This window comes from Lates calcarifer, linkage group LG13 (genome assembly GCF_001640805.2).
Source record: "Lates calcarifer isolate ASB-BC8 linkage group LG13, TLL_Latcal_v3, whole genome shotgun sequence".
Classification (NCBI taxonomy): Eukaryota; Metazoa; Chordata; class Actinopteri; family Centropomidae; genus Lates; species Lates calcarifer.
Window position 1 is genome coordinate 24,567,621 of NC_066845.1, and position 18,888 is coordinate 24,586,508.

Genomic DNA, 18,888 nt, shown 5'->3' on the forward strand with positions numbered 1-18,888 from the left:
CCATGAGACTTATTTCTGGGGAACAAATCTTATATTATATTGTTACATAAACCTATAATTCTCATAATTTCTTTATTTTAAAGATTTGCTCATTCATGAATGTGTGTGTCTGTGCTCCTCTGAGCCACTGGGCAGGAAGGGCCATTTAAAAGTGAATGAATGAATGAGATTTATGAATGAAAGGCTGCACAGAGGCAGTGATTCCTTGCCACTTTAAATGCCTTATGCCTTATGTTGCAGCGCTACAAAAATAAAGATAAACTGGGTTCATATTTTACCTGTGTTTTTATTCACATATTGCGGTGTTTCACTCTGGCTTTGGCCTTAGTCTGACGCAATACAACTACCTTTCCCCTCCTATCAGGTCAGTAAGTGGGCCAGTCTCATCCTAAAGTAGTGAGGGTGAAGGATGACAGCCGTCATTTTCTGACAGATCCGTCTTAAAGAGAAGACAGCAGCCAAACTGTCTCCCCTCCTCATCTGCATATTCATATTCACAGTCCCATTCATATTCATATCGCCTCAGTTTGGCTGTCAGTCATCTCTGATGACACTTCACAGCTGGGATGATGGAAAGAAGAGGGTGCATGGGCGGGAGAGGGAGAAGCTGTTGGAATGTGTGTGTGTGTGTGTGTGTGTGTGTGTATGGGTAGTGTGTAGCTGCTGAATAAGCCAGCCAGCTGAACACACGTCAAGTCAAAACGATGATGTTCCTACATGTTAGCATGATTACCATTAACCGGCTCCATTCATGTGTTTGCTTGTTTACATGTTTGTGCGACTGTGAAGTCTTGGTAAACAAATGTAAGAGAGATCATATTGTGGCAGTAAAGATTGTGTAATTGAGAGAAAATAAATGAGAGCAGAGGCCAGAGAGAGCAGCTGGCGTTTCACAGCACACAATGTGGCTGAGGCACCAACATGTGCAGTGACCTGCATCTAAATTCAGTGTGTTTTGGACACACATTCTGTACATACCAGACACCAGCTCCAGCTCATTTCTGCTTTGAAACATGAGGATGAATCTAAACATGTAAATATGTTTTTTTACAAATGCAATACAAAAAAGTTTCTCTCACTATCATGAATGGCATGAAAGTAATTATTTAAAAGATGATGTTGATTTTCAACCAGCTTTGCATCATTACACTGTCACTAATATATGTAAATGAGCACTGTTTACTTTCCCTCCATGTTGCCTGCACCCTTTTTTTGTTTTTATTATTTTTGTTTTTAGTATTTCTTGTATTTATTTATAGTTTGAGTTCCAGAGTCCAGACAAAGGGGGACCATGGTTTTACTGTTCTAGCCCAAACACCGTGTGTTTCCTTCATCTCTCTCTCTCTCACTATGTTCTTTAAATTATTGTAGATATGATACTGTGTGAAGAACCCTGTGACTGTGGTTTTGAAAGGTGCTATTATCATTATTATTATTAAAAGAGCACCGGAGCTGGCGATAGTCTGCCAGACGACGCAAAACCTGTCATGACCTTAGCTGGCGAAAAAGCAGGGAGCTGTGGGTGCAGGCAACATGGAGGGAAAGTCAACACTGTTCACTCATATAGACAACTAACACTGTAATGATACAAAGCAGGTTGAAAAGCAGCAACATCACCCTTTAATCTGGCTGTCTGTCAGAGGCCTTAGTGTATACTGGACTTTATGACTCAGATTATAAGAATTAAAGAGTTTAGGCGACCTGATGAACGAATGGTTAGGGTGCAAATGGACGGAGCTGCTGGTTCCTGGTTCAATTCCCGGCCAGCTGGACCTTTTGCTGCATGTATTTCCCACATTTCCTGTGTATCTGTACTGTCTACTACTATCAAATAAAGGCATAAAAGGCTCAAAACAATTACTTTTTTAAAAGAATGAAAGTGTTGTATTTGAAAGCATCTTCACAGGTTTCTTTTCTGATCATGCAATTCATTAAAAATCCTGTGAAGCAAACACAAAGCCTCCACCAAGGCCCCACATCGCTATTTATGTTATTTATCTAAAGAAAAGGTTCAGGGTTTTTCAATCTGCAACAGCTACAATACATGTGTCTAATGTTTTTCTAGTTCAAGCAACAGGAGACAATAGTAAAACAGTAAAGTGTTAAGAAATGTTAAGAAATTCTTGGGAAAATTCAAATTCAAAAGTTAATAACTTGTTTTTGGATCCACTAAATTTCATTTATGAAGGATTATCCTGTTAACTTGTTTTTGGTTTATGTGAAAAGTGAGTTTTAATGCTATAATCAAAACCCTCTCAGTGATGTTATCTTTTTTACTTCTTTTAAACTATTCCTGTATAAGCTGATTTTTCCCCACCCTCTCTTGCTTGTAGCCAGAATATAAAAACACTGTTTTAGAGTTTTGCAGCCACACTAGTGTGCCTTGTTCCTGTCGTATTGTGGCATTTTGGGTGAGGCCACAGTGAAATCCAGCCATTGGAAGTAATGTATTATGTAACATGAGAGCTAGACACAGATCAGCTGGCTTCACAAAAAAAAACAAAAAAACAAAAGACGTACCTTATGATCTACTGCCTGATTTTAATCCCTGAGATTATTTAATTGAAACCCTGAAACATAAAACCCCAAATAGGATTAGAAATAGGTCTGACGTTGCCCGTCTCCAACCTGTCTCTGACTAACAGACCTAATGTGTGTGTGTGTGTGTGTTCTTGTAGCCTGACGTCCGAGGCAGGAATATGCCCTCCATCAAAGCCCATCCATTATTGAGGGAATAGTTTGTTGTATCAGGGAACGAAATGGTGTATTTTTATCATCCAGAAACCACACACACACACTCACGCAGACAAACACATCCACACACACCTACACACAGTCATCATAGTGTTTAAGAGCAGAGACAGAGATTGAAAAAAATAAAAGGAGGGAGAAGAGGGAAAGTGTGGCAACGGCGAGCATGAGGCTTCATAGAAATTATGGACTGAGAAGGAGGAATTGGGGGCACTCTGGGGAACAACAGGTGAAATACAGCTTTAACGTGTTCCTGTGAAGAAAGCTCCACACGGACAGAAACCCTGCTCTAACAGCTCATGAATCAATACACAAAATGACCTTATTTCTGCCCAAGACTGGTCATTAACAACGTGTTTCCTGAATATTTCTGCTTCTCTTTTAAGCATGCTGAACACTCACTACTATCACTTATAATCATGCAGCGTTAATTATTAAATAGATGCTCTTAAAATATCAGATATCTAGTCGTACTGGTTATTTTGGCCGATGTTTGTAGATGTGTTTCACATGTTTAGTTCATTTTCTGCACTAAGATCCACCTAAACACTGCACTCAATCAAAGTAAATGAAAAGACCTTTGCTATGTTGCTAATATGCTCCTGAAAATTAATATGAATATCTCAGTTATGCTTCCTTTAAACCTAAATGTGGGGACATTTGCACTGTGAGGGCAAATAAAGAGCAAAGGGGGAGGCTGTGATCAGACAGCAGTAAATCACTCCTGTTATTATAACTTGATAAAGTTGTTGACCAAAGACTAACAGAGGTTGATGTGGAGGGAAGGGAAAAGGTCACCATTTTTTTGAAACTTAAAACACAACTTAATTGACAGAGAACTGAAGGAAAAGAGCAGACTATGACCTGAATCACTGGGGAGGCAGACAGACAGAAAGATGACACCCAAACAGTGATGGGTGTGGAGGACATTTAACACAGCTTAAAGTGAAAGAAAAACATATTTAAGTGTCTAATTATTGACATTATTTTTTCTATTTATTCTACATTCTAACAAAACGCCCTCAAAATAAAAGAAAGACTAGGAAACCTATGAATTCAGTAGATCTATTCTGTTAAACAAGCAGTTAAACTACGTTATCCTCTGTATATAGGAGGTCTCTGAACTGTGTAAAGATTGTGAGTGGTCGGTGTTGGTGAGAAAGAAACAGCAGTGAGAGAAAGCCGATGACCTCTGACACGATGCTGTAAATCAGGTCAAAAGATTAAGACCTCCAGTGGCATGTGAGGACAGTAATGAGAGAGATGGACAAACACGAGAACGAGGAGTAAAGATAGAAAAACCAGGTGAAATAGGGCATCTCGCTATCCCCCTGCAAGTCATGACTGTGGCGAAAGAGAAAGACAGAAAGGCGATAAGACGGGAAGCAGAAGAGGAAGAGAAAGGGAGCAAGCAGCAGAGACAGACGGGCAGGGATTGAGTGTGAGAATGCATGAGCAGAGACGAGCACGTGAGGCCCGGTGACCCTGAGTGCAGAGGGATCAACATCCAACTGCTTATCCCCTTATCTCACTGGCCAACCAACCCACCAACCGGCCGTCACACACACACTCAGGGGCAGCTGTGCAGTGACTACCAGTGTATAAACCCGTCAGATTACGGCGGTATAATATAGACTAAGAGTAAGAAGCAGCGGCCAATAGATGCAGCAGAATGACAAGAATGTGTCAAAGAGGAAAGATTAAGGTTTTAATAATAGCTACAGGGGAAATAAGTATTAGACCCTAGTTGTAAAACACTCAGCAATAAGAGGATACTTCTAGCAACAGATGAGACAAATAGAAGCCAAGTTAAAAACCAATGCAAATGTTTCTGCAAGTGTAACCGGAAAGATTATTTTCAGGATGTACTAACTCAGGGAGCAAATGATATTAAATCTTTAAAAAAAAAAAAGGACAATGATGCCACAGTGGGTGCAGGTGTTTCAGCAGGTGTAGAGAGAGAGCGCACATGATGTATGTTGTCCTTAAAAGTTTGAAGGTGGGCAGACCTGGCGGCCTAAAAGGTTAAATGATTAAAGTAAATTAACCTGCAACATCCCCAGTTCACATCCAGCTTGGGACCTGTCTTGTATGTTATCCCCCATCTCTCTCTCTTTCTCCCTTTATTTCCTACCATTTCTTTCTTGCTGCAGTCCAGTAAAGACCACAGCAGCAGTGAAATGATGAAACATCTTGACTCTAAAACCCTGCTAGCAACTCCTAAAGCTCCTATGTTCATTACAGCTCCCAGTTTGCTATCTGAGTATTTAACTTTTCCACTTTGGAAGACAGAACGACAACATGTGTTGAAAAGTTTGAGACTCTTCAGTCTTTGTAATTTCACTGTAGCAGAAAATGTGGTAAAAGGTTCTTTTTTTGCCGTCCTCTAAATTATATAAAAACGTTTTTCTTCAAACAAAAAGCATTTTCATTATAAAGAGGAAACTTATTCACCTTGGAGAGATTCAATCAAAAGTATTTCAAAACTTTTCCTGCCAGTAAGAACCAACACTAAGTGTGTGTGTCTGCATGTGTGCATGCAGAAGCCTCGTTCATTTATTAAATGAGGATAATGAATTGGATTTTTGGGAGTTTTTGGGGCTGGTTTTGGAGGCAGGTGAGCCGAGGTGAGAAATGAAAAAAGGCAGATCCAGAGAAGAATGAAGAAAGAAGAGAATGCTCTGAAGATAAACAATTTTTATTTTGGTGAATATATATAATGCCTGCAACATACTGATGAGAAAGATTGCCACAATCACTAGTAACAAGTTACCAACGTTACCAACAATGAGTGTAACTTATACACTTAATTAAATAGTGGCAATCTAGCATTGGGCCATGGTTTTACTGTTCCCAAGACTGGTAATTTAGTGGGAGGCCACAGTGCAGCCAAATTAGCATTAAAAAAGGGATTTGTTACAAAATTAAGTCGACGTGACACATTCACACTTCTTTTCCAACAACATAATTTAGCAAGTCAGATATTTTGCAGCTTAGATGATTGTAAATAGTCATCAGCCAACACCACTTGTTGATGTGAACTGCATTTAAAAGCAGGAAAATGTTCAACGCAGAAATGTCTATATACAGTGTTAGATTCAGCTGTGCTTTGAGCATGCTTACCTGATGCTAACATGCCTTTTAGAACATTAGCATGCAACACTGAATATTGACATGCTAACATATGGTATGTAAGATTTAGCATGATAGCAGACTGATGTGCTTGATTTTAGTATGTTTGCATTAAGTCAAAATGAGCTTGAGAGGAATTCAGTTATTTGTTTGTCCTAACATGTAAAAAAGAGTTGGACTGGATTAATTCAGATTATGTGCAGATTATGAAGGTCTGTACCAGATTTCATGGCAATCAATTCAATAGTTGCAGAGATATTTCACTCAGGAGAGTCCTGGTCGACCAATAGAAGATGCAGTCCCTATACCTGCAGTGTTACTGTGGCTAATGAACACACTTTACAAAGGTGTAACTTGAAGTTTTGTGATTTGCATCCTAAAATAGCTGGGTAAATGTCAGTGGAGTGAGAGCTAAGCCCTCTCCTCTGCCTGACAAATCCTGTCTGTTTGCTTTTAGGAAAAGTCAAATAACTCCAAGTTGCTCCACTGAGCCAGTCAGAGGAGAAGAAACTGAGAACAGAGTAATTTTTTTTCGAGATGAATTCAGTATCCAGACAATGAGAAAATGCTCCATTAAGCATCACCTTCTCTTTCATTTGCCTAAAAATGGACTTCGTGTTGAGAAGAGACACTTCAAAGCAGTGTGTGTTATACCCTCCCAGTCTAAATGGATAGCTTGCAGCTGGAACAATCGGGATTTCAAAAAGGTTAACAGCCAGCTGCAAACAGCCAGAAAGAAAGAGGGAGCGCTATCAGCAGGGGAGAGATTGAGGCTGAGAGGAGCTCTGAGTGCAGCCAGGAATACAGTTACTGTTCTACACTTTCTTTTTATTTTTGGTCTGGAGTGTCAGACCTTGGCAGGATGGGTGAGCTCGCCCAAACTCATCTCTGACTCAGACTGAAAATGAAAATTATATTTCACTCTGTATCCATCTCTGTCTGTCTCCCACTTCTTTAATCTGCAGGCCAGAATGACAGCATGGCACATCTATCTCTTACCTGACTACAAAAAAACAAATCGCAATCAAAGAAGCTTAGAAAACCGACACAGCCTGTGGTACCTGAATGCACCACTGGCCACCGAGCCGAGCCTGGAGTTACAGTAACTTCCAGATAAAGTCACCAGCTGTATGTATCTTCAGCAGGAATGGATTAGAAACTTAAGCCACCTGCTCTTTTACAGATGTGACTGGTCTGGTTGAGCCCCCAGAAGAGTCCAAGTCAAAGAGTCAGACCGCACATCTGGCAGGGCCTCATCACCACCCAGCTGTGTGGATGTCATCTCCCGGCTGTTCCCAGGCAACTCAACCACATTTGGATTGAGTCTTGTTTGCAGCATGCTTGATATTTGTGACGCATCATAATTTCTGTCAGCTCGGGAAATTATATTGTGGTATTTTTTTTTAGTGAATAAGAAAAGTTTCAGTTTCTCTTTAGTGTCAGTTTTAATGCTTGCTCTACTGTGTGTGCTCTCACTGGTGTTACAGGTCAATTCCTACCCATATAAAGTAGTTAATACCTGGGACTGTGGGTGGGTCATAAAATGATACCATAATATCGCACAATGCAAGTCCCAAGCAAGTGCTGATGATCCCCCTAAAACAACCAGTGTGACACCTGCACAACAGCAACAGACCAGTGTCCACTTTCTCCAGCACCTTATGCAGAAACCCAGTATGTTTTGAAGCAAAGTCCCAGCCAGCTGGTAAAAGCACGAAGGTTAAAAGAGTCTAATTTGCGTTGTAAGGACACATACACCACAAATCTAGCCTTCTAGCCTTTTAATACTTGTTGAGACCTTTCAGTCTGGGGAATGAAACTCGAAACCTCCAACAGCGCTCCAACTGTTGCCCCCCAGTGAGCCAAACTGCTGCTAATGAGCACTAGGAATTAATTAGCCATTTAGCATAGGAGGCCCTGTGGTTCCTTTGTATGTAATCATCAACATTTTTTTTTCTTGCAAATCATTATGGTCATATTAGGTGGTATTTTACTTAAAATGTAAAAGATGAGCTCCTGCACAGAGATATGAAGACACAGGTGTTATTTATTCTTTGTCTGAAGCACTTATTTTGCAAAGAGAGAGAAGTGACATAAGCGACAATAATAATAGTAGAGGAGGAGAGGGGAGGAAGGAGAGTCTTATGTAATCATGTGGATCCACAGTCAATCTCTCCAATCCCTCTAATCAAGTCTAGGGGGATCAGTCTGGAAGAAAGATCTGTGTCTGTTGAACAGTGCACAATAAATATCTGTTGTGTGTTTGTGTGTGAGAGACTCTCAAACAGAAAGGGAGAAAGAGAGAGAGAGAGATAGGCCTAATGTTTTACAAGCTATATTTGAATGCAAAACAGTGTTTGGGAAAAAAAAAGCACAGCATGATTTAGAGTGATGGGATTTCCAGCCACCTTAAATCGTGGAGTTATTCCATCTCCAATAATGCTTCAGATTTGTCTTATGCAACTTCTAGTACTGTGTGCGATCACTGGCAAGTACTGTACATAGGAACTGATGCGAAGAAGCACAATCTGGAATAATTAACACAAACAAACAACGCTGGGACATTTTTCCCTCTTCCATCCGAGCCAGCTGCTTATAGGTAACTTCACCTGTTGTTACTACACAAAAAGATTAAAATGGCGTGTTATTTACACACAATCCTGAGAGATTATGTAAGATAAAAGGACAAAGTCAGGTCCAAGCAGTCTACAGTTTTTCCTGAGTCCTGTGTTCTACTGAGTCTAAAACTCTTCACTTCTATTTCAGTCTAAAACACACAAAATCAAGTTTTATTGCTCATTTCCTCTTCCTTCAGCCATGACATTACTAGACCGTTTCAGCTCTAAATTAAGTGGGCTACCATGGGAAATGTAGTGCAAGTGTATAAATGGCTAAATCAAGTGAAAGGTTTACTCTCGGAGCTTAACTCTGCTCTTAACTGCTTGACTTCTGTGGCATATTTGTTCCATCCTCAGGAGTAGTTACAGCAACTGGGGGATCTGGCTTCTCCTGAACAAGTTACTGAATCTCACAAGAATGGAGGGCAGAGGAAGAAATCTGGCTAAAAATAATTCCAGTCAATTTAGTGAGATAGGTGCCATGTCTTGTAAAAGTTATCAGTAAAGTCTGGTATATTTATTTTATTTTTTTTAATGATTGGATTCAAAGAGCCTGTAATGTCTATAAGAGGAAAAATCTAAGTACAAGGCATTTGATTCTACGTAAAATGAACGTAATTAGGGAAAATTAGAGTTATACAAAAGAAGCACCATGTCAAACCCTGTCAGTGCTGAACCACAGAACAATACAAGCAGAAAATAACTTCAGCCAGCTGGATCAGAGGCCAGGTTAAAGGACTTGACTTGACAAAGCAAAGGGAAAAAAGAGATAGAAAGAAAAAGAAAAAAAGAATAATAGCACAGAGAAAAGCCAACCTCAAAAATCCAATACACAAGAAAATGTATTTCTCCTCTCCACAGCCAGATATAACCACAAGTGAGACGAGCTGCCAAAAGCAGAAAAGACGACGACTGACGAAAGAACATCAGAGAAGAGGGACAACCTGTGATATAGGCCACTACAGGAGATTATAGCTTTTTTTAGGTGGGAGCTGCAGAAGTGTCCCTTTACATTGCATCCAGCCACCCAGTAAGAACTGATTTGGTAAAAAAGAAATCTACCATCTAAGTTAAAACTAGGCAAAATTTGGTTGATTTTTTTTCTTTTAGCCATTAGCAGTGTGGCTCCACAGGTACTGGATGGATTGATGAAAATTTGAGTTCCCACAGATTAAATTCAGATTATTTTCATGATCCACTTAATCCCTGTAGCGCCACCAAGAGGCTGACTTTTGGAATTGCTGTGTGGTTTGTTTCACACATTTATGTCGCTGATCTCTTAACATTTCAACTAGCACAAAAAAATTCGGTTTGCAAATACTTTGATTATTGACCAGATTCCTGCAAAACTTAAGTCATGTTAACACGACGATGTTAGCAATCAGCTAATCATAACATTAGCCAGTTAACCTAGCTAACAACTGACAACCAAAACACAAAGATGTGAGCCCATAGCAAGAAACACCCTGTAAAGCCTATAGCTTATATTAGAGGTACCCACTTTTACTAGCAGGTGCTAAAGTTAACTAGGTTAGCTGGCTAACTTTTTTCATCAAACTTTTTTTCCTTATTTTTTCCTCTTCTCTTTCTCATCACAAGGAAAGTGGTAGAACGACAACTTAAAAGATTTTTTATTTTTTATATATTCAAACAACACAGCACTGTAACATCTTGCACATCAAAAGTACATGTATAGAATCACCAGTCAAATCTGGTCTGGTGTTACATTTAACCATTCAATTGACTATATGTCAACATGTAGTTAAAATATAGTCAGTTAAATGCTATTGAAACAAGCATATTTAACTTAAATATCTAAAAAACACAAATTTTCACCTATATATCTGGTCACTGCAGTTTTACACACACAACAAATAAAACTGTAGGTGCCACTCTGAAAAATGTCCCTGTCCATTTGGCTGAAAAAGAGAGAAAAGCCTCATTTTTGTAAACAATTTTGCTTTGGAGGACTGAACAAAAATGCAGGAGCATTTCAGAAAACATGTTGTGGGGGGGAAAAAAAGTGGGATTTCCACAATTGCCCCATCTGAGCCAAACCATCTAACATTAGACCTGTTATCCTGTCACAGAGCTTTCACTCAGACTGCTGGTTTTATGTCTCTCCTCCTCCAACTGGTGACCACAACGTCCCTAAAACCATCTCCCCCCCAAAATAACTCCTCATGGGTGAATACAAGGTGCAGCACTACTTCAGAGTGCATAAAAAGTGAAGTGGGATTTCTAAATCAGCTACATCTGTACTTTTTTTCTCCTCTGTGGAATCAGACCAGGCTGGACAATTCATTAGATTTATCACTGACTCATCCACTTATCTGAGCTCGGCATGTAATTTCACTTTCCATCCATTCTACCTGCTCCAACCACAAATTCCCATTTAGTAGTCCGTGTCAGCCGGCCAGACTGGAGTCCCACAGGCGGCTGACACTCCCTTTCAATTTCAGTGAGTCCTATTAAAGCCAGCTAGCAAGTCAGCTAGCAGTGGATACCTGGCCTGTATTCATCTAGGGGGTGACACATTCGCCGAAGCTCCAATTTCTCTCTGCATTTGTCTTAATACATCCCAAGTGGTTGGTGCCGTACGTGCTGTTTGCTGCCAAACTGAGTGACAAAAAAGTAAGAAGCAGCTACGAGACACTGGAAACCAAAGCGAGGCATCAACTACAGAAGTTTGGCAACATGTCAGCTGCAGATAAAGAGTGGTGCAGGAATGAGTCTTAAAACCTGGAAATAAGTTAGCATTTTAGCACGTCTGGTTCCGTCGTCCCAGAGGATTTTTTGGATAGATAATCTGAAGTCTGAGGGTCTGTGGTTTTAACACAAGCTCAAGACATTTTCACATTGTATGCGACTGTGAGGTAGTTTATAGTCTAACATTTGTCTTTCCATTGGCTTTTTGTCGAGGGAATCAGCCTGATGCTAACTCACAGGTTGCCCAACAAAAATACGTCATCCCTGCACCACCCTATTTATATGTATATTCTTTAACAGTGTCTGTCTTTATAAAGCAGTTTAAGGAGAGCAAATGAACAAAAACTGGCTTATATTTGCACCATGGCGATCTTTGAACTCATACAGGAACATGTTACTCCTCCTGGTGTTTGAGATTTTCCAAGGTCATACACACAGGTCTGGGAACATACTGATCAATGGTTAAGTATTGTCAATTGTGATACTCACAACATGAAGTCTTGCTCCCAACATGGCTGATCCCCACGGACTGTGATGGTTGTACTCTTCACATTTTGCACCTTTAAGGTTACATAGGCGTTGAACTTGTCTGTATAAGAGAGGAAGAAAAACAAACACACTGTGATTCTATTTTACATCTTGCTTGATAGTTGTTTAGTTTGATACCAAGATTAACCTTTTATCTTATAGAATACTTCATTTTATGAGAACAAAACTAGCATTTTTGTCATGTATACTGTATATTCACATATTTAAAATGTTAAAAATCTCGTAACTTATCTTTAAAAAGTCCCATGTTTTAAAACTAACATAATTTTTCTTATATTCTGTTCTTTTTCTACCACCCCAAAGCTCCTCTGACCAACCTCAATTACTGATTAAACTGCAGCAGAAAATATAAACCCCCCTCTCTAAGTAACACTGCAGTAAATAGTCATTATTTAATGACTAGTAAAACATCCCTAGCGCACATGAAAAGATGGAAGGGACACCCATAGGGAATTTTTCAGACAGAGGAGCAATAATTAAATTACCTGCCCGGGAAAAGAAGGTGAAAGAAACAACACACTGCCAGTTAGACGGTACATTTTATGCAGAATTTCATATTACTAATGTTCACTAATATAAAGGAGATAAAGCCTGAATCCCTTACCCCGCTGCAGGATATAACCACAAAACACTGAGCTTATGCTAATTTTAGCCCATGCCATGCATTATGTTTTTTTTTCTTTAAATCACCAAACAGTGCAAAGACAATAAACCAGTGGGCAGCAGATTTGTGCAGAACTGTCAGACAACACTGATCAAATGCAAATCAGTTTTAAGGCGATCAACATCCAAGTCAATAAAGAGAGTTCTAAATAACAATAATGATGTCTCTGCCAATATAAAATAGGATCAGCAAACATAAATCTGTCTTCATAACACCACACTAATCAGTGTGTAGACATTTGAGGAACACTGCGTCCCGTAACAAAGGAGGGATCAAATGTCCTTCCCCACACTGTAAAACCTGAAAGGTTAATTTAACTCTTCTAAGTGTTGAAACTGATTTAAGTGACACATAATTTTGTAAGTTTAGGATATATTCTTGATTATGAGGACTACTTTTTCAAAGGCATGTTTTTTTTCACAATACAAATCAAAAGCAGCTGCAACTAAGAAACATTTTTATGACCTTAAACATAAAATATTTCATTTTTAATTTCTGCTTCAGTTTCGAAAGGACTGAAAGTTTTAGGAAAGGTTCACATTAGACTGTGATAATTCTGAGTAAAGCTTAAGAGGTGCAGTAAACATCTCCCAGAAATTAAAAACTGCAGAGATTATGTAAACATGACCGTAAAATTATTTTTTGCTTTGGTTGCTACAAGCAGATAAAGTAAATAAATTAAAACTTTGTCATCAAGAATTGGGCAGATAAATGATCAGTATGAACATTTTCCAACTTTTCAGATACTTTTATTAAACACTTAATCTATGTGGCATTAAATTTCCTTTAGATTGAACTTGCTGTTGCAAATTAGTTGCATATAAATGTAATCTGTGTTCCGAATGTCTTATTTTAAAGATCAGATGCGACAAAATGCCACAGGAAAGATCCAAATATCTAAAAACAGCCAATTTCAGTGACAGAAGTAAAGAGCAATGAATGAATGAGGTTTCGTTTGTACTGTTAGCCTTGCTGGACTATGTCTCCATCTTTCTTGTTTCAGTCTTTAATCTGCTGAAAACCAACTTTTGTACAATAAAATAATACCATTATTATCATCATTCAGAAATATAAAGAGTAAAGATGCAGCATAAATATATGAAGGGGATAATTTGTGTCTTCAGCTTATGAATCCTTCACATTTGCTCACAGAGGTAGCACCTTAATTACACCTTAAATAACTGTGTCTTTTAACGCTGCTCATTTCCAAGACGGTGTCACTATTAACTGTGGAAGTGCTGAACAGGGAACACTTTGTACCAAGAAAAAGCCACTTCAGACGGTGAACCAGAGTCTCATCACATTTTCTCATCACATAGTGATGGCTGTACAGAGACCTATATGACCTGTTACCGTCTTTTCTGCAACACCGGTTCATTTTCAAGCCTTGATCCAGACTTAATATATTCACATTCAGTCATGGTAAAGCTACATTTGGTTGTTCTACAGAAATCAGCAGGTGCAAAGATAATCACCCTCTCTTTCTCCTTGTTCTCACTCAGGGTCGGAGATTATTATTTCAAAATAACAGGTGTTGTGAAGCACTTTCATGTTAATGGATACATCAACTTAATTTTGTCTTGCAAAGATGTAGCCTGGTTACAGACTTCTTGAAGTTCTTTACAAGTTGTGTTCACTGAAAATCAACAAGTCCTCCAACCTAAACGACCATATAGGTAGATTGTCCCATAGGAGTGTACCAGCAGCAGCCATATCAGACCTATCGAACCCAACACAAGGTTGAGGTTGTGGGCTTGGTTAGGTTTAGACATAAAAGCTACTCGGTCAGGTTCAGGAAAAGGTTGCAAAGTCGACCTGCTTTACCTCTGGAGCCACAGCCACCCTTAGAATTACTAATGAGTTTCACTGTTCTCCTGTATGAACAACAAGTCCTCCAACCTAAACCACCAAACCTTCAGGTGCGACCCACAGGAGCATGGCAACAGCAGGTGAAACAATGACTCACTTTTACTGGGTTCAAACGGGAACCGAACAGCAGTCTCCCTGTGTAAATGGTCTGTGTTTTGTTGGACCATCCAGCCACTCCAACTTCCTTGTAACACAAACTAGCTCCTTATACTACATCATCATCTTGGTTCCCATTATAATTACGACTGTGAGCCCTATAAGCTGCTGCACAGATGATCTAGGGGCTTGTTTTGCAGGAGGACGGTATAAAAGTCCTGTTCTTTGTTGACCCATCCTCCTACCCTGACCTCCTTCTAATGCAGCAATAGCAACACCAGTAACTTGTTCAACCACCTAAAAAAGACACCAGAAACTGCAGTTGGATGAATGCATGAGAGCCAACAATAACGTCAGCAACATCACCTCACTGAATCCCCATCCTAACTCAGAAATCCATAACAGTAATGCTGTACAAGAGTAATTTTGGGTTAAAAACAAAAGTGATAAAAATTTGCTTCTGGGAAACCAAAATATTTTAACTATTGCTAAAAATTAATGAATAATTGAGACAAATATCTGTGCTCAACATAACCATGATTATCATTTTGGTTGTAATCGTTTAGCCCAAATATGTTCACACACATTATGAGGGCTCCTTTTCCATTTGGGGTCTGAAAGCTGGTCCTGACGAAGCCCCTTTATATGTTAATTTCAGGGTTAAAACTTGCTTTTTGTTTAAGATTAGAGTAACAGCGAGGCGGTGGTTATGGTTCAGGTTAGGTAAAGTCTCCAGGGAATGCATTTATGTCTTTTCAGCTTCCTTCCTCACAGATATCAGCATAATCAACATAAACCGAAGAGGTTGAGCCACCAACCACCTAATCCCTGCTTGATTACCTGCTTCAAGCAGCCCACTCTTCACACGAACAGACAGCCAAACGTACACGAGACTGAAAAAGCCTATGCAGTGTTGTGTGTGTGTGTGTATTTGTGTGTCCTTGTAGACTACATCTCTGCCTTCTCAATCTTACAACCACTTTGTTTTGAAGAGGGCCAGTGGAGCTGAGGGCAGCATCAGTGGATTTGGGGTGAAGATGAGGTGAGGGACGTGATCATTCAGCTGCATAAATGAATACATTACAGCCAGGGTTTGGTTCCAATACCCAGTTTCCAATTTGGATGTGGTTCCAACTTGGTAAAACACCTGAATTAATTGAGCTCTGGGTCTTAATGAAGTTTTAATCGCTCTCTTTTTGCAGTCTACGAGAAATTCAGGGTCGAGGATGTAAAGCTAAAAAAATATATATATAAATATGTAAGGTATTTGGTGAAACTTAATTTCAGTTTATGAATGCTAATGTTTGAGTTTAAGCTCTTTAATAAAAACTATTGGTAAATACAATTTTGAAAGAAGTTTTATTCTTGAATTCAAGCCTTGTTTCATCATACTGTAGGTGCTGATAGTAAATGCACGGCTGTAGGATAGAGTAGTGGTTTCTAAAGTTGCACAGAAGGTATTTAGAGCATGACGATTAGAGTAAGAGCTTTTTAATAAGGTGTGGAAAGTGGCAATTTCATATAAAAAATGAGAGAAGATTTGAGGTGAAAAATCAGACGTTTTAAGAGTTAGTTCTTAAATCTTTTATTTAAAACCTCTTATACTCCAGACCTCGTTGTTCCACATCCTGCCTCAGTTAACCTGTCTGCTGAGGTAAGTTTAATCTTAGAGTTGGGTGTTGCACCAAGATTCCTTCATCCTTATTCTACTATGGCACAGATTACTCTTCATTAAATGTTTGTGCTAGACGATGACAATTAAAAAGGCTAACGTTATTGGATATAATTATCTTAAAGGTCAAGAATGCCAAATTAACAGATTGATTGGTTCAATGTGTTCTTCAAATAAAACAATAAAATTACAATACAACTAACATTCCTGTAGATCCCTTTAAAGAGGCTATTTGTAAGTTTTCTCTGCCGGTGGTGAAGAGTTTTGACCTTTAAGAAGTCTTCTTCAGGGCAGTCTAGACGCTACAATGCTGTTAATGCTAACACTGGCTATGCAGCGACTGCAAAACTTACAATGCTTGGATGTCTTTTTTGAGACGTTCTGGCTCTGGTTCTGGTGTGAGGCCAGGATTGGTCTACACAACATCCACCTGAAAATGGTCCGGTCAAACGGACATGATCACAGACTTATATCTTCCCCTCCTGCCTGATTATTTTTGAATGTCATCAAGACTGTTGAAGCCTGTAAACTACCAATCCTGGCATTGTGAGTACCTGCAAAATCTGTCCTGTACTTTAAATGCTGCATTAGTGTCGGTGAAAGACAAAGAGCTGATGTGTGGACATGGACGAATGTGAGGTAGGGCATCGCCAGGAAAGACCTTGTGCACTCAATCAATTTTCCCAGCGGGAATAAAGGTTAATGTAGTAGTAACACTAGCATAGGGGATCCTGCACAGACATTAGATCTTGTGTTTTGGTAAACACATTGTTGCATGCAGATGTATTTCTTACGTGTATCCAATTTCCTTCTCGAAATCCCCCTGGAGCTCTTTGTTGATTACATCGTCCTGCTTCAGCAAAGAGAGCAGGGCAAACGCTGAGCTAATAAAACATCACAGGGGAAAAGAAACGCTGCCAACCAGCAGAGCACAGGATGCTCCCAGCATTTCTTAATCCTTATTTATCCAGGGAGGGTTGACTGAGCTCTTGACCTGCTTCATATTCAGATGCTTGCACACATTCACACATCTGGGAGCTGTTCATTACAGTCCTCACATTGTTGTAAATTTTAACAGATCCATCAGTTAAAAATAATATTTCATAATATGTCATCTTAATGGCTTCCAAGCAGAAGTAGGCTCTGAGAGAGGTTTACAATTTGGCATTTTGGGATATATGTTAATGTACATATCTCTATCGCCAGCAACTTCTTAGCTTAGCTTTGCATAAAGACTGGAAACAGGGGTAAAAAGCTAGCCTGGTCCTGTCTGAAAGTAACAAAATCTACCTGAAAGCACCACCAAAGCCCACAAACCAACATGTTATATGTTTTATTTATTTAATCCATACAAAATCCACACGTTGTGGTTTCATGGGGGGTTATGCACTGGGCTATTTCTTTGCCAGAAGTCGGAACAATATTTTACAGATGCATTCTGTACTGCACTTGGCTATTGGGAAAAACTGTGAGCCACACAACATCTAATTCTCTACAACCATGTTTTTAGATTGTTATTTCTTTTATCTTCTTCTGTAACTTGTTTGTTGGTGGGCAAACAGGTTTAGGTGCAGCACCACCACCTTCAGCCATGTGCCACATCCAGGTCCAGAGAAATCTGAGATAAGACACAGTCAAATTTCCTATTTTTTGCGAATGGAGGCACATGCACCACGGATCCAAGTGTTTATAAACCGAATCTAGGTTTTATCCTGTTATGAGACACATGAAATGTCAAGTGTAAATGTCTCCCCACCCAGCGGAGCTCAGCACTAATGACCAAGGCATGAGACAGGAAGGTGAAAGGGTTAATCTGGAATAATCCATCATTCACTTAAGGGGGTTGCCAGGTCTGTGATTAAGGGGACGAGGGGACTGGCAGGGTGCGGACAGGCCCATTTGCTACAGTGGTAAGGAAAAATTAGGAAAATACAACAACTGGACAAGCCGCAAAAGAAAGCAAAAACAAATAAACAACACAAAAATAAACAAAAACAACGGAGGAAAAATATCAAAGTTTGAGACGTCGTCATCGAAGATATTTGAATGGCACTGAGCAGACCTCCATAAGTGCTAAACTGCATGCAAACACACACATGCACACACTCTCTCTCACACACACACACACATCGCCAGTGAGAAAACACTAGGTGTGGTGGAGAGGACATATCCCAGCATGCAGCGGGACCCTCTTGGGGAGCAGTCGGCGTCATTTATAATTAAGTGGCGATGACTTATGAAAATAAATAAGTTATATTCAGTTACACATGGACGTGTGCAGCGCGGCCAGGCAAGATGACATTTACTAGGCTGTCTACAGTAATGAATACTCTATTATGGGTGTCGGGGGAGGAGGGAGGAGGTGGGGGGAGGAGGGGGGTGAGCAGAGGAGAGCTTTTGGTGGATGAGGAGAGGGGAGCTGAAGGAGATGTTAAAATGAGACTACATTTTCTGGTCTCGCAAGTGCAAAAAGACAGGTTCTTTTTATTTAAGGAGCATTTATACTTCAACAACGTCAATAAAGAAGTTTTAAATCAAATGACTACATGTAATGTTAAAGCTGTCCCCCGCAGTAGGAAGCCCAACAAGCGTTTTAACTTCTTTTAGCTTCTTGTTTTGATTTTACGTCCCACTATCAGCACCAAACAACAGACAGACGTTGTTTTGTTAGTGGCCGTAAACACAGTCGCTTTGATTTGGACCACCTCTGATTGGTCAGCAAAAAGAGCCAGTACTTTTCTCAAGAGGTGGTAGAGACCGAAATAGAGCTAAAACCAAACAAACAAAAACCCTACATGAGTACCAGAGTTTCACCACGTCCACCTCTT

At 39.7% G+C, this 18,888-nt stretch overlaps 1 protein-coding gene across 1 annotated transcript in view; it reads right to left on the reverse strand.

Annotated features, from left to right (window-relative positions):
• The window catches only part of LOC108887158 (protein unc-13 homolog B), a 162,812-nt gene that overhangs the window by 126,297 nt on the left and 17,627 nt on the right, over positions 1–18,888 (reverse strand). Inside the window, exon 3 of the mRNA XM_051075077.1 lies at positions 11,700–11,799. Within this exon, the coding sequence (XP_050931034.1) occupies positions 11,700–11,799 (100 nt within the window). The remainder of the gene's footprint in view (positions 1–11,699; positions 11,800–18,888) is intronic.